Genomic DNA, 14858 nt, shown 5'->3' with positions numbered 1-14858 from the left:
CAAAAGAGTGAGCCCACGAGAGGGAGATAGGCTGGGACGCCTCTCCCAGACGCCCTCGACATGTCCCTTTCTGGTCTCTGCTTACTTATCTACCTCTCCCCACAACAATGCCAGCAGCTCCTGGAAGGGTAGAGGCTGCACCTGAACCCTGCTTTATCCCTGGGATTTAGAACAGTATAGCTCACATATTGACACCTCAGCAAACATTAGGCAAATGAATGAGTGAATGACTTTGGGACAGAGCAGCAGACCCTGCACAGGGTCAGTGTGAGAGGTTGTGGGTGTGGGAGGGGGGCTGGACGAGGGATGTGGGGTGGGGGCTGAGGTTGCCAGCCTAAGGGTCTTGGGCATTTCAAGGGGCAGGGAGGTAACACGACCTGAGCTATGAAAGCCTTTCCTCTGCCTTTGGCTCAGGTGAGCCTGGAAGCGCCTGGGAGTTGAATGAAAGCTGTGTTGGCTCCAGCGCCTGCTGGCAGCTCACCCGGCCCCAACAACCACATTCACTAAGGGAGCCAGCAGAGGACCAGAGGGGGGGGAGCGAGTCTCTCCAGGAGCGCAGGAGGTCTGGCGAGGCCCCCTCTGGGCAGGAGGCTCCCATTTGCTGGGCATCCCCAGTGTGAGGAGCCTCAGCCATCCGGGATGCTCCAGCAAGGAAGGACCCTGGATGAGGGAATCAGGACAAGCTGCTTTTAAAAGACAGCCAATTATTGTCTGATTTATCTGTGGGAGGAAAACATTCTTTTGTTTGAGAAGGAAAAGAAAAATAAAGTAAATAAATCATTGTAATGGGCCTTTTAGTCGTACAAAGGAAAATCCTCTATCCCTTTGGGAGTAAGAGTGGAGAGAGCCAGACCCCTCCGCATAACAATGGGAAAGGAAGCTGCTTCCTCCAGCCAGAGGGCTACCTCGGAGGGGAGCCTGAGACCCCAGCGGAGGGGTTTCCTTTCTCCTCAAGGAGCTTTCAGAGGAGAGGAGGGCTTGGACTTCAGGTGAGGGTTGGGCAGAAGACAAAGACTGGCTGCCCTCCTGTCTGGCCACTGTCAAGACCCTCAGGTGCTTCCAGGTGAGGCAGACCTGAGCCAGGAGGGGCAGAGCGATTGGGCCCACCTCCTGTGTGCCAGGCACTTGAGATACGATGGAGAGGTCTGCAGGCAGCTCTCCCCTCTAGTTACAGAGTTCTGTCTTTAGGTGCAATGCTGGTACCGGCCACGAACAAACAGCGGGTCCTAAATAATCACACCTAACACTGCAATGCAAGTGCTCGGCGTCAAGCAGTGCTCTAAAGGCTACACACACCAACACGTCGACTTTCTGCAACCACTTCTTGAGGATCCTGCCATTGTACCTGGTTTGCTGACAGGAAAATGAAGACAGAGATGAAGTGACTCGCCAAGGCCATGTGTGATGGTGCTGGGATTTGAGTCCTGCAGTCTGTGCTCTGAATCACTTCACTCCCTGCTTCTTTCTCCATGCTCACAGGAGAGAAGCCATCAAAGAGGGACTGGCGAGTCCAGAGGGCTTCTCTGAGCAAGTGAGCTGAGATCTCAGAATGAGATGGAATTAACCCCACCTAAAGCAAAAGATCATGCCAGGAAGCGGCAACCACACTTGCAAAGGCCCAGAGGTAGGATGGGAGCAAGGAAGAAGTGAATGAAGGATTTGTCTGGAGATGTGGGCAGGGCCAAGTCATGCCAAGAATCTTTATAGGAAGCTGTTGGAAGGTTTTAGAGGGGTGGTTGTGGTTGGTATGGTCAGATTTGTATTTAAAATATCACTCTGGGGGCCGGTGGGTGGCTAGTGGTTAAGTTGGCGCCCTCTGCTTTGGCAGCCCAGGTCCGCAGGTTCGGATCCCAGGTGCAGACCCACACATCACTCATCAAGCTGTGCTGTGGTGGCGTCCCACATAAAATAAAGGAAGATTGGCACAAATGTTAGCTCAGCGACAATCTTTCTCAAGCAAAAAGAGGAAGATTGGCAACAGATGTTAGCTCAGAGTCACAAAAATATAGAATAAAATAAAACATCACTCTGAAGGTTACGCAGAGAACGGAGGAGGATGAAGGCAGAGGGGCTCTGCTGGCCACTGTCTGGCGATTGCACAGAAAGCAGAGGAGCCAGGCTGGTCAGCGGAGGGGGACGGGTCAGGACGGCTGGGTCTCCTTCCCAAGGGGTGAAGAGCAGAGGGTAGAGCGACGGCCCAGCACTTGGGAGCCTGACCGGGGTCGGGCAAGAGAGGCGGAGTCTGAGGGGGTGCAGCAGGCTGGGGCCGCGGGGTCTGGGCCGACCGCGGGGCCGCTCGGCGCAGCCGGCTGCGGGCGGGGGCTCCAGGTGGGCGGGACGCAGCGCCCCCCGCCCCCGCGCCGCCGTTGGGATAGAGCTGGTCCAGGCGGGGCGGGGCCCGAGGGGGCGGGGCGCCGGGCCGCCCGCGGCCACGCCGCTGTCGCGGGTGCATTTCTGGCTCTCCGGCCCAGGGCGGAGGAACGCCCGGGCTGACTGCGGTCCCCGCTGGGCGCGGGGGTCAGGGCTGGCGGGAGCTGGGAGCGGGCCCGCGGAGGACCCAGGTGAGCCAGGACCCTGTGCTGGGAGCTAAGCCGCGGAGGCTCGAGGTGACCTGGACCCCGCGCGGGCCCAGGCTGCGCTCCCAGCCGCCAGGGGGCGAGCGGCGGCGGGGCTCCGGGAGCTGCCCCCTCCCAGCACTGGGGACCTGAGCGTCTGCTCGGCGTGGGGGTGGAGGGGACGGTAAATCAGTAACCCGTAGCGCACACAGGGCCTTTTGTCCCACTCCGTCCAAAGAGCACCCTGGCCGCAGAGCTGGTTACTCATTGCCCACCGGGGCGGGGGCGGGCCGGCTGTTTCTGCAGCTCCCCCTCGGAACCCGCGGGCTCGCACCTCCCCCCAGAGTGGCGGGGTAGGGGTGGTGGAGGAGAGCGCGCTGGTCCCTCGGCTGCTGGACCGTCTGTGTGCCGCTACTAGAGATGAGGAAGCTGAGGCTGCGAGAGGTGCAGTCATGTGCCCAGGGTACCCCAGCGCCTGATGCGGGAGGCTGGAGGAGCACCCCGCTGCCTGATGCCAGAATCAGGCCCTTCAGCCCCACGTGCAGGGCAGTCGGCGGCCGGCCGCGTGTAACCCGATTAAGGGCCCTGAGGTTCTGAGGTCAGGACGGCCTGGGGGCGGGAATAAAATCCTCAGGCCTCTCCGCCCCACTCCCAACCGAAGCTGTGGACCCAGAGAGCTGCCCTCCCTGCAGAGCAGGGGGGCGGGATTTTACAGAGGAGAGGCCATCGAAACTGGGGTGGGTGCAGAGACAGTGGCAGCCGAGCCGGTGGAGAAGGAAAATGGGGGGCCACAGAGGTATGTGCAAGAGAGAAGAGGTGCCCAGTTTTGAAAGCCAATGGTTCAGTGCTGAAGAGGCTGAAGGGGCAGACTGTGTGACCAAGAGGTCGAGGAAGGCAGGGAGGGAGCCGAGGATGCTGGACCCACAGTGTGGACTGGATCCTGCTGGATACAGGCAGCCATTAGGGCCTTGTAAGCTGGGGGCGGGGGTGACATGGCAGACTTGTAATCTTTAAAACCTTGCTGGAGATGCGAGGCTCAAGAGCCAAGGAGATGTTTGCAAAGGCCCAAGCTAGAGATGGCCACGGCCTGCCCTGGGTCCAGGCAGGGGAGGTAGGATGGATTAGAGAGGGACGGAAGAAGCAGAATGGACTGGGGGGGGGGGGGGGGGGGCGGGGAGGGAGGAGAGAGGATGGACAGAGATGATGCCCCAGCTTTGGGGACAACCCATGGAAGGAGCAATTTGAAGGGGGAGATAATGGCTTTGTCCTGGACAATCTAAGTGCCCCCTGCCTCAAAGCCAGAGCTGGATTGAGGGGATGGGGGGGCAGTGGGTTAGGAGAGAGGGTGTGGTGGGCTTCCTGGTCAAAGTAGATCCAGAGACACCAGTGCCACCTGACTGTTAGCCAGCCCCAGGCAACAGCCAGTGGGCCCTGGGACGTCGCTGGTCACCCATCCTCCCCTGCCCCAGCTGAGGCTCAGTTTTGAGTGTTCCTTTTGGGGGATGAGTACATCCTTGGTGGCAGTTGGAGGAGGGTAACAGGATGGGGTGGGTGTGTACATCAGCACCAGCACCGGAGGGAGACAGCCACAGGAAGGGGGAGAACATTCCAGCATTCTGTGTGCCCAGCCTCTACATTCATTATCTCTTATCCTCAAAGCTGCTCTGTGAGAACAGCAGCCCAGAGAGGGGCAGGGAATTACAAGTGGATAAGAGTCAGGATTTGAACTTGGCTCTATCAGACACTAGAGTCTACGTGCTTTTTGTTGAGTAAGATTAGACCTGAGCTAACTGCTGCCAATCCTCCTCTTTTTGCTGAGGAAGACTGGCCCTTAGCTAACATCCATGCCCATCTTCCTCTACTTTATATGTGGGACGCCTGCCACAGCATGGCTTTTGCCAAGTGGTGCCATGTCCGCACCTGGCATCCGAACCAGCGAATCCCGGGCCACCGAAGTAGAACGTGTGCACTTAACCGCTGCTCCACCGGGCCGGCCCCTAGAGTCTACATTCTTTACAAGAGCCTGTGTTGCCTCAGATGGAGCTGTGGGGGCACAAAAAGCAGAGGCATCCCCAGGATGCAGTTCTGGTTCAGAATGAGGAAGAACGTCCTGCTTGCCATGGAATGTGCTGCCTTGTTCGTAGTGAGCAGCACGCCGCTGGAGGCATCCAAAGCGGTCAGGGGAATGTCAGCAATGCTACAAGGAGTAGGGGTCAGATCAGATAGCATCCAGATGCTGAAGTTTGGCCTTGTATTATATTTCAGATTTTTTTGGCAGGGGGGAGGCTCTTTAATAATTCATTTATTCAGCAAAAAATAAATTATGTGTCCTGAGAGCGAGCAGAAGATATGTCTCCATTCTCTGCTTCCCTCCAGGGAAGAATCCTCCAACTTCCCTTTCTGTGAACTTGTGCCAGGGTCTCAGCAGAACAGGAGGAGAGCAGGAAGCACAGCCCGGCCGCCCCGCACAACCTACTCCGGGGAGGCCTTGGGCTCTGGCAACAGCGGAGCTGGTTCCAGCCTTTGCTGTGCCCCTGCCTGGCGGAGGGCTTCGACAGGTCTGCCCACCATTTCTTGTCTCAGTTTCCTCGTCTGCAGAATAGGGAGATAGTGCCAGTAAAGGTGCACACGAGCAGGAGCTCTTCTCCCTCCGTTTCAGGAAGGCAGTCGATGGGAAGCCAAGCCTGGGTCTCCGTGAGCAGCAGGAAGGAGATGTGGCTGCTGTTGGCCCTGTTGGGGGTCCTGCTGGGGGTGCCCGGGTCTCCAGCTTTGTCCCTTGAGGTCTCTGAGGAAATGGAGCTGGGTATGGCCACTAAGGTGGGAGAGGGTGGCAGGGGTGGGCACCTGGAGGGGGCTGCTGGCTGAGCAAAGCAGGGAGGATCCTGGCCCAGGCCCTGGGGAGGTGGCAGCAGGGCAGGGCCCAACCGCTGAGACTCAATGTCTGGCTCCCAGCAAGCATCCACCTATTTCTGTGTCCACGAGAGAGGACTGGCCTTGTAGGGCGCAGGGCCCTGAGCTGGGCTGCAGAGCTGGTGGTGAGCCCCTTGGCTGTGTATGTACATGTGTGTGTGTGTGTGTGTGTGTGTTCTGTGCACTGAGCGTGTGGCTTGGGAGGCCCAGGCAGCATGTATGATGTATACACTGTGAGTATGATGTGCCTGCGAGGTGTGGCATGTGCCCTGTATGTGGCACCTATAACATGCGCCGTGTATGTGTGTCTTGGGCAGTGGCATGTCCAGTCCGGCATGTGTATTACACACCGTGTGTGATATGCACCAGAGGCGTGGCATTTGCTCTGTGTGCAGCGTCTGTAGCATGTGTTTGTGTGTGTGTCAAGGAGCAGCAGGTGTCCAGCATGTGTCACGCGGTGGTTGTGCCCCGTGTGTGCAGCATGTTCTCCCTATGCAGGGGGCTGCCTCAGTCAGGGCTGTGGGGCTCACTGACCTCTGCCATTGGTCCACAGAGCCCTGCCTGGCCCCTAGCCCAGAGCAGCAAGAGCAGAAGCTGACCGTGGTCCTTGGGCAGCCTGTGCGGTTATGCTGTGGGCGGGCTGAGCGTGGTGGCCACTGGTACAAGGAGGGCAGTCGCCTGGCACCTGCTGGCCGAGTACGAGGCTGGAGGGGCCGCTTGGAGATTGCCAGCTCTCTACTGGAGGATGCTGGCCATTACCTCTGCCTGGCACGGGGCTCCATGCTTGTCCTGCACAATGTCACCTTGGTTGTGGATGGTAAGGGGATGTGGCAGGGGCTAAGGGTTGCCTGGGGAGAGAGGCCCTCCCCATCCTAGACCTCAGACGCCTCCCTCTGTCCCTGACATAGATTCCTTAACCTCCAGCAATGATGATGAGGACCGCAAAGCCCACAGAGGCCCCTCGAATGGGCATGTGTACCCCCAGCAAGGTCAGTATTTGTCCTCAAGGACTCATTTCCCTACCTCCCAGCTGGTCATTGAGAAGAAGAAAGCTGTGTAGAAGCAGGATTGAAGCAGGGGGTCGTCCTGGGGGCACTAAGTTCTCCCTTCCCATGCACCCTACTGGACACACCCTCCCTGCACCAGCACCCTACTGGACACACCCTCAACGCATGGAGAAGAAACTGCATGCAGTGCCTGCTGGGAACACCGTCAAGTTCCGCTGCCCAGCTGCAGGCAACCCCACGCCCACCATCCGCTGGCTCAAGGATGGACAGGACTTCCATGGGGAGCATCGCATTGGAGGCATTCGGGTGAGTCTGTGGCTTCCAAGACCATCTGCTCCTCCATTGTCACACCCCCATTGGGCCCCCTGGATCAAACCCACAGTTCCTTCTCTAATGAGGAAGGTGGCTGCGGGGCCCCAGAAGGAGCGCTAGACTGTGGACTTGGACACCTCTGGTTCACGTTCCCGCTCTGTCTGCCGCTCTCCGGCAAGTGATTTAACTTCTCCGCCTAAGCGACTCCATTTGTAAAGTGGGAAGGATCACTGATTGCTGGTGCCAATAAATTTTAGCAGCTCATTCTGAGACCCTGCAGGGTCAGCTCCAGGCCGAAGCGAGGAAGCTGAGGCTCAGAGAGGGCAAAGACGGGCTCAAGGTGGAACAGCTAGGAGGAGGTCGAGCTAAAACTCAGAGACTCAGACCTGGCTCTCAGACACTTCGTGGAGCCTTCTCCTTTGTCCCAAGGTCCCTGGCCTTGGCCTGCCCTCCCAGGGCCTGGAGAGCTTGAGATCCTTGGGCAGGATCTGGCCTCCTCATGCCCTGCCACCCTGGGTGGGCATGGGTTGGTTGCCCCTTGTTGACACTTCCTGCCCCCAGCTGCGCCACCAGCACTGGAGCCTGGTGATGGAAAGCGTGGTGCCCTCGGACCGTGGCACGTATACCTGCCTTGTGGAGAATTCTCTGGGCAGCATCCGCTACAGCTATCTGCTGGACGTGCTGGGTGAGCGGATGGGCACTCGAGGTGGTGTGGGGTGGGAGCCCTGACCCTGCCCTCAGGTGGGCTCAGTCTTAGACGACTCACTCAAGCTGCTCGGAGTGCCCAGGTGGGTCTGAGGCCAGCAGAGGGGCTAAGGTGGGCCTGCAGGAGGAAGAGTGGGAAAGACCTCCAGGGAGAGGGCCCAAGCTGAGTGAAGGCCCTACGTGTAAGGAACGCAGTGCATTGATGGGGAGGTGTATGCCTGGGCGTGCATTTAAGTGGGGAGCTAGGCTGTGGAGGGTTTTGAATGCTAGGCTGAGGAGTTGTTCTTGATCCCAAAGGCAATGGGGAGCCATGGAAGGTTTAAGCAGGATAAGCAGGGCAGAGACAAAGTCTGAGCTGCGTATCATGAAGGTCCCTCCCTTGAGCTGGGGAGAGGCTGCAGGCAGGTGAGCGGGAGACTTCTGTGCGTGCTGCTGGTCAAGGTTGATGGCCCAATCCGGCCCCCAGAGCGGTCCCCGCACCGGCCCATCCTGCAGGCGGGGCTCCCGGCCAACACCACAGCTGTGGCAGGCAGCGACGTGGAACTGCTGTGCAAGGTGTACAGCGATGCCCAGCCCCACATCCAATGGCTGAAGCACATCGTCATCAATGGCAGCAGCTTCGGTGCTGACGGCTTCCCATATGTGCAAGTCCTGAAGGTCCATCCCCTGCCAGTGCCTGAACCCTACCCTTCTCCCACGGGGGATGGGGGGTGGTCCCCAGCTCCCTTCCCGGCCACAGTGTGGCCCCAGGCCCTGTCATAACCCTGGAGTGTGTCCCACATCTCTAGACAGCAGACATCAATAGCTCAGAGGTGGAGGTCCTGTACCTTCGGAACGTGTCGGCTGAGGATGCAGGCGAGTACACCTGCCTGGCAGGCAACTCCATCGGCCTCTCCTATCAGTCGGCCTGGCTCACGGTGCTGCCAGGTGAGCACCTCAGAGGGCCAGGAGAGGCTGCCGGATCCCGCTCTGGTCCAGCAATGGGCTATGACCTGTTAGCTGGATAGTCTCCCTTTGACTTTTGGGGTCTGGGCTTGCCATGTGGTGTGTGGATTTGTGTGTTTGATTCTGCGTGCAGCAGTCCCTCTGTGCGTGCCCACATGCGACTGTCCACACGACCCTCTGGGGTGTGGGTATAACTGCAACTTTCTTGGTATGTGTCCCCCTGTGTGTGTTGGGAGCTGTGAGGGCCTGAGTTAGAGGGTGGCGGGCTGTCCATGTGACCACTGACCGATCAGTCATCTGTGTGTGTCCATCTGTGGGCAGAGGAGGACTTCGCGTGGGCAGCAGCAGCGCCCGAGGCCAGGTACACAGACATCATCCTGTACGCGTCGGGCTCTCTGGCTTTGGTGGTGCTCCTGCTGCTGGCTGGGCTGTATCGTGGGCAGGTGCTCCACGGCCGGCACCCCCGGCAGCCGGCCACTGTGCAGAAGTTGTCCCGCTTCCCTCTGGCCCGACAGGTATGTGCCCCCCCCACCCCCGAGTCCCCATACCAAGGCTCTCAGCCTGCCTTCCCGCCTCAGCTCGGCTCCAGCAGGCCCCCCAAGTCTCCCACTTTGCAGTTCTCTCTGGAGTCGGGCTCCTCAGCCAAGTCAAGCTTGTCACTGGTGCGGGGTGTCCATCTCTCCTCCAACGGCCCCCCCTTGCTTGCTGGCCTTGTGAGCCTAGACCTACCTCTTGACCCGCTGTGGGAGTTTCCCCGAGACAGGTATGCTGAGTGGAGTGAGGGTGGGGACGCAGGCTCTGGGCAGCAATGATGCCTCGACAGCTGAGGCCTCGGCTTCCTCGGTCTCCAGGCTGGTGCTCGGGAAGCCTCTGGGTGAGGGCTGCTTCGGGCAGGTGGTGCGTGCAGAGGCCTTCGGCATGGACCCTGCCCAGCCTGACCAGGCCAGCACCGTGGCCGTCAAGATGCTCAAGGGTGAGTGTGGCAGCCCTGGGGGAGGTACTGTGGCCTTGGAACCAACAGAAGGGGCTCATGGTGCTACCACGTGGGCCCTGAGGGCCAGGAGAGGCTACAGGATCTCACCCTTGGGCCTGGGGCCCAACTCTACTACTGACCCTGGCAAGTCACTTCTTAGCTTCATTTTCCTCACGCTTCACGTGGGGTAAATAGCAGTCCCTACCTCCCAGCTGAGGGTTTGTGGAAAGTGCCTGGTGCATAAAGTCTCAACCATTGGGATGATAATGACTATAAGGATTTGGAGTGCCTGGGGTTTGATACCCCATGTCAGCCATGGCCTGAGATAACCTTGTCAGCCTTCCCGGCCTCCACCACATTCCCCACCGTTCCACCCAGTCACACCCTCAGCCTCCCCCAGGCTCTTCCCAGGTCTGTCTCCCTGTGTCCACTGCTCTGCACCTTCTGCTTAAACTCAGTCCCAGCCCCAAGCAGCAGCCTCTCTATCAGATCAGCCCAAACTGCTGTTCTGCTTCCCCTCCTCTCCGCACAGCTGGGGCCACCTGGCCCTCTCTGGGAGGCAGGGATTGAGAAATGTGCGCTGTGAGGTCTGGTGGGAGGGTATGTCATTGGCCCGGGGCCACAGGTCAGCCCCAGGTCCTCAGCCTTCTCAAGAGAAGCTGGAGCCGCTTCCCTGCCTCCCCTGGCTGCGCCCCACTGGCAGCTCCCTGAGTTCCCAGGCTGCAGGACGCCAGGCCTTGGTCAGACAGACCTCAGGGCGCCAGCCTGCTTCCCGCCCCCAGGAGCTCTCACCCCGGTCAGGGACTAATGCCAGGAGCTCTTTCCTGCTCAGAGCTCTTCTCCTCTCTCCTGTTTCCTGGTCCCACTCACTGACAGGCCTACCTCTTTTAGATCCTTGATTTTGTTGCATCCTTGCAACTGCTGTGAGGGGTAGGGAATGAGCCGTTGTCCCATTACACACAAGAGGATCTTGAGGTTCAGAGAGGTGCGGAGACTTTTTCAAGGCCACACAGCCTAGCAGGGATTCAGGCCCAGATGTTCCTGACTCCAGGTCTAGCACTGCATGACCTGTTCCCCATTCTGCAGCCTCCCTTATATCGTAACCCTAGCTATCCGCTTGCAGACAATGCCTCTGACAAGGATTTGGCAGACCTGGTCTCTGAGATGGAGGTGATGAAGCTGATTGGCCGACACAAGAACATTATCAACCTGCTGGGTGTCTGCACCCAGGAAGGTGGGGCAGGGCAAGGGCTGGGTCGGGGAGGTTGGGGCATGAAACCACAGCCTCGGCAGCCTCCCTGTCCGCCATCGCCTCCGCAGGGCCTCTGTACGTGATTGTAGAGTGTGCCGCCAAGGGAAACCTGCGGGAGTTCCTGCGGGCCCGGCGCCCCCCAGGCCCCGACCTGAGCCCTGACGGGCCACGGAGCAGTGAGGGACCACTCTCCTTTCCCGCCCTGGTCTCCTGTGCCTACCAGGTGGCCCGAGGCATGCAGTACCTGGAGTCTCGGAAGGTACGGGCAGTGAGCAGCACTCTGGACCACGCCAACCGCTCAGTCCACACTCATGCCCCTGGCATTAAATGTCCCCAACCTCTCCCTCTCTTCCCTTTCTCATTACCCCAGCTCAATGTCCCCAAGCCCTTCAGTACCCCCGACCGTAAGTAGTAGACACCGCATGTCCCCATTCCTCCCTCGCATACTCCTTAACCCACAGGCAGAGCAAGGAGAGAGGTGATGCAGGAGAGGGTGTGAGCCTTGGCGTTCGGCGGCTTACGTTTCCCTCCCTGGATCTTGACTTCCTTGTCTGTAAAATGGGTGGGTGACCCCTCACCCCCGGGTTACTGTGAGGTGGTATGTGCCCAGCTCCCAGCCATGTGTCCTCATAACTCTCAGCCCCTGCTCTTCCCCAGTGCATCCACCGGGACCTGGCTGCTCGCAACGTGCTGGTGACTGAGGACAATGTGATGAAGATTGCTGACTTTGGGCTGGCCCGCGGCGTCCACCACATTGACTACTACAAGAAAACCAGCAACGTGAGGGAGGCAGGGCAGAGCTGGATGGGAGGCCAGGGGTGTGGACTGTGGGAGCTGGCACCAGTGCCCCCTCCTCTCCCTCCCAGGGCCGCCTGCCTGTCAAGTGGATGGCACCTGAGGCCTTATTTGACCGAGTCTACACACACCAGAGTGATGTGTGAGTCCTGGAAGTTGGGGGTCCGGAATGTCTGCCAGCAGTCCTTGCCCTACCCCACAGAAAGGGCAAAGCACTTGTTCAAGGTCACCCGAGTGGGACCAGACTCCAAAAGGAGCCCCAATCCCTACCCACCATGGTAGCTCGTGCCTATGCTCATGCCACCACCCCAGCCCAGGAGGAGGGAGTGACGCTGTGCCCTGCTGAGCCCTGTCCTGCCTCCAGGTGGTCATTTGGGATCCTGCTGTGGGAGATCTTCACCCTCGGGGGCTCCCCATATCCCGGCATCCCAGTGGAGGAGCTCTTCTCACTGCTGCGGGAGGGCCATCGGATGGACCGGCCCCCGAACTGCCCCCCAGAGCTGTGAGGCCTTGCCCCACTCTCCCTCGCCTTCCAGTCCTTATCCTCTGCCCTGACCTTGGCTCAGGGTCTGGCCCTGGGGAGTGGTCAGCACCAACTCTCGCTAACTTGCACCACCTCTTCCTCGGCCCAGCAGGGAGGTCCTGGCCTGGCTTCTGTGCCCTTCCACTAAATGGCCCCACCTGCCCCTTCATCACACCCTCACCCAGGGCCCTGAGGTCCTCCCCTCCCCCAGGCCTGAGGCTCCTCCTGACTGTCCGCCCCACCTCTCCCAGGTACGGCCTGATGCGTGAGTGCTGGCACGCAGCACCCTCTCAGAGGCCCACTTTCAAGCAGCTAGTGGAGGCGCTGGACAAGGTCCTGCTGGCCGTCTCTGAGGAGGTACCGCTCCTCTCTTGTCCCATGACCTCCCTCTGCCTGTTCCCCCTGAGCCTCATCCAAGCTAACTACTGGGGCTGACCAGCACTCTTCCCCGCAGTACCTTGACCTCCGCCTCACCTTTGGACCCTACTCCCCTGCCAGTGGGGATGCCAGCAGCACCTGCTCTTCCAGCGACTCTGTCTTCAGCCACGATCCCCTGCCACTGGGGCCCAGCTCCTACCCCTTCCCCAGGGTGCAGACATGAGCAGGGGCGTGAGGTTGTACACACGGGCTGCCAGCTGGTGGCTTTGGGCCTCCTGGCTCAGCCGCAACTGGGCAGTGCTTGACCTCAGTGGCTGCAGGCCCTGGTCTCAGGATGCTGTCCAGATCTCTGCTTCTGCTCTGAGGAGGTCCGTCCTTGGTCCCAGGGTCCCTGGTTGAGGCTTCCTGCTCTGGCCTCAGGTTCCCAAACCAGAGTTCATCCCCAGTCTCAAGGCCCTGCCCTGCCCTTGAGCCATGGCTGCAGCGTTCTAACAGCTGAGAGGCAGGGTTCTGCTTGGCCTCCTGGGCCTTGGCACTTGGTCCTGTTCCAGGGATTTCGCTGGGCCTGGCTGCAGGGCTGTCCTAAACCCACCTGCTTCTCCACACCAAGAGAGGTCTTGGGCCCATGAACCCCACTTCCTTAGGCCTCCCTTCGCCTCCCTCTACTGCTTATCCCAGCATCTTGGTGGAAGGAGCATTGGCCCCTGGGCTCTTAGCTGACAGGCTGGAAGCCTGCCAAAAACACAGAAGCAAAGGGCCTTTTATAAATTATTTTTTTGAAATAAACCTCTGTGTGCCTGGTGTGTTCCTAGCAGCGGGTGGAGGGATCCCCAAGCTGGGAGTTTTGCTGGGTGACACAGACTGAGGGCTCTGTGCCAGGGTTGCTTCCCCTTCCAGCTGCCTCCGTGGATCCAGGAGCCCGAGTGCACCTCTGTCCTGGTCTGTCTGTCCTCCCAGCACCATCTTGTGTGCGTGATGATGTGAACGACTGCTAACGGGCAGAGGATTCCACACAGCACCATCCACTGGGTGGGACTCCTGTCCCTCTGCACACGTGTGTGCGTGTGCGTGCCCTGGGACTGTCCCCAAGGGAGCTGGCAGCGCCCCTCCTCCATCTGCTCAGCATTAACCAAGCTGACCGTTAACACAGCGTGAAAGCCTGAAACCCAGCCTCGAGCTGCCGCCCGCTCCCACGCTCTCCGCTCAGGCTAGGGGCTTGTGGGGGCTGTGCCCGCCCCAGCCCACCCTGGCCAGTCTCCCGGGCAGCAGCTGGTTGCCGCCTGGCTGGGCTGCAGCTGTCCCTGCCTGCCTGGTCCTCCCCTGGGGAGGCTGTCATGGCCCTGTTCTCAAACACCCTCTGGGGGTTGGGAGGATCAGCTTCCCAGGGCTCTGAGCCCGGAACCTTCCCTGCCTCCAGCCTGGTTACTGCTGCTCTTGAACCACAGGGCAGAGGGGTCTGATCCAGTGCCTGGCGCCCACTCCCGACCTGTTCTGGACAGGACTGCCCAGCCAGGACAGACCTGTGGAGGCTGCCTGGATTGCCCCCATGGCCTCCCAGGGGGTGGTGGCTGATAATGCGCACAGGGTCAGAAAGGATTGGACGTAAGAATTTGGGGCTGGGGCCGCCCCAGAAGACTGAGCAGCAGCTCACAGCCTGCTTCTCCTGCTGCGGGCCTCCTCATGCCCCCTGCCCTCTCGGACTCACCATGCCCCCAACTGAACTTCTCATCTTCCCTCCAAAACTGCTCCTCCTCCAGGAGCCCCACTTCAGAGAAGGCACCAGGCCAGAAACCAGGGACTCGTCTCTGACCACTGCCTTTCCTGCAGGAGCCCTGTTCTCTAATGGGGTGGAGATGGCACAGGACTTGGAGCCAGGAGGTGCAAAGACTGCCACTTCCAGCACCCCAAGGCCTGTGTTGTCACTTCTCTGATGGTCACTTTCTCTGCCCGTCTGAGTGGGGAGCTCCTGCCCTGCCTACGTCCCAGGGCTTAGGGGTAGGAGGAAAGGAGCCTTGGATGAGCCCACGGGAAGGGAACCAAGCAGAGTTCACATGGGCCATGCCCAGTGTTTCTCTGAGAATTGGGGCTTCACCTTTGCAGCAGCCCTGAGGGGACCCCCACTCCCCTGCAGGTGGCTCCAGAGGCAGCTTCCAAAAGCAGGTCTTGGCTCATGCCCCTCCTGCACTCAAGGACCCCCACTGGCCCCCAGGGGCCCCCAAACTTTGTGACTGAACCCCACTCCCAAATTTAGAGTCTCCCACTGGAGGTCACTGGCCAGTGACCATGTCCATCACCAGCCCAGTCAATCAGAGGAGAGGCAGATCCCTCAGAGCCCACCCAGGGAAGGAAAGGGCCATGAGGCTAGAGCAGTGTGTAAGGACAAGGAAGTGACAAACAAGAGCCCCATTTTCCACTTTCCCACTGCGAGCCCATTGCCATGCCAGGCTCAGCCACCCACCACTCTCCTCACCACAGCCTCACCAGATAAAGATTAGTCTTCCCA

The 14858-nt window shown here is 59.8% G+C and overlaps 1 protein-coding gene across 17 annotated transcripts; it reads left to right on the top strand.

Moving 5' to 3' along the window:
• Window positions 1-869: 869 nt before the first annotated feature.
• FGFR4 (fibroblast growth factor receptor 4) lies at window positions 870-13141 on the top strand. Of its 17 annotated transcripts, none has more exons than XM_070232892.1 (19): window positions 964-1063; window positions 1189-1624; window positions 5215-5358; window positions 6019-6282; window positions 6374-6454; window positions 6612-6778; window positions 7346-7469; window positions 7956-8146; window positions 8278-8416; window positions 8756-8949; window positions 9052-9197; window positions 9286-9407; window positions 10531-10641; window positions 10728-10918; window positions 11317-11439; window positions 11526-11596; window positions 11819-11956; window positions 12229-12334; window positions 12432-13141. In XM_070232892.1, the coding sequence occupies exons 2-19, from the start codon at window positions 1555-1557 to the stop codon at window positions 12576-12578; spliced, it is 2529 nt and encodes an 842-aa protein (XP_070088993.1). In that variant the 5' UTR covers window positions 964-1063; window positions 1189-1554; the 3' UTR covers window positions 12579-13141. The 17 variants fall into 17 exon arrangements, with proteins under 17 accessions (XP_023472907.1, XP_070088993.1, XP_023472908.1 ...); XM_070232895.1 differs by lacking the exons at window positions 964-1063; window positions 1189-1624 and adding exons at window positions 2401-2561; window positions 4973-5113 and having other exon boundaries at window positions 5219-5358; XM_023617141.2 differs by lacking the exons at window positions 964-1063; window positions 1189-1624 and adding exons at window positions 2414-2561; window positions 4973-5113.
• Window positions 13142-14858: the final 1717 nt, after the last annotated feature.

Source organism: Equus caballus, chromosome 14 (assembly GCF_041296265.1).
Source record: "Equus caballus isolate H_3958 breed thoroughbred chromosome 14, TB-T2T, whole genome shotgun sequence".
In the NCBI taxonomy this organism is placed as follows: domain Eukaryota; kingdom Metazoa; phylum Chordata; class Mammalia; order Perissodactyla; family Equidae; genus Equus; species Equus caballus.
Note: the sequence above shows the minus strand (reverse complement) of the source record. Positions and strands in the feature narration are given on the sequence as shown.

Bases quoted from the DNA above. Each gene is read 5' to 3' on its own strand.
- FGFR4 (XM_070232891.1), top strand. The intron at 8,147-8,277 runs GTCCATCCCCTG...CCACATCTCTAG, and splicing joins CATATGTGCAAGTCCTGAAG to ACAGCAGACATCAATAGCTC. The intron at 10,919-11,316 runs GTACGGGCAGTG...GCTCTTCCCCAG, and splicing joins AGTACCTGGAGTCTCGGAAG to TGCATCCACCGGGACCTGGC.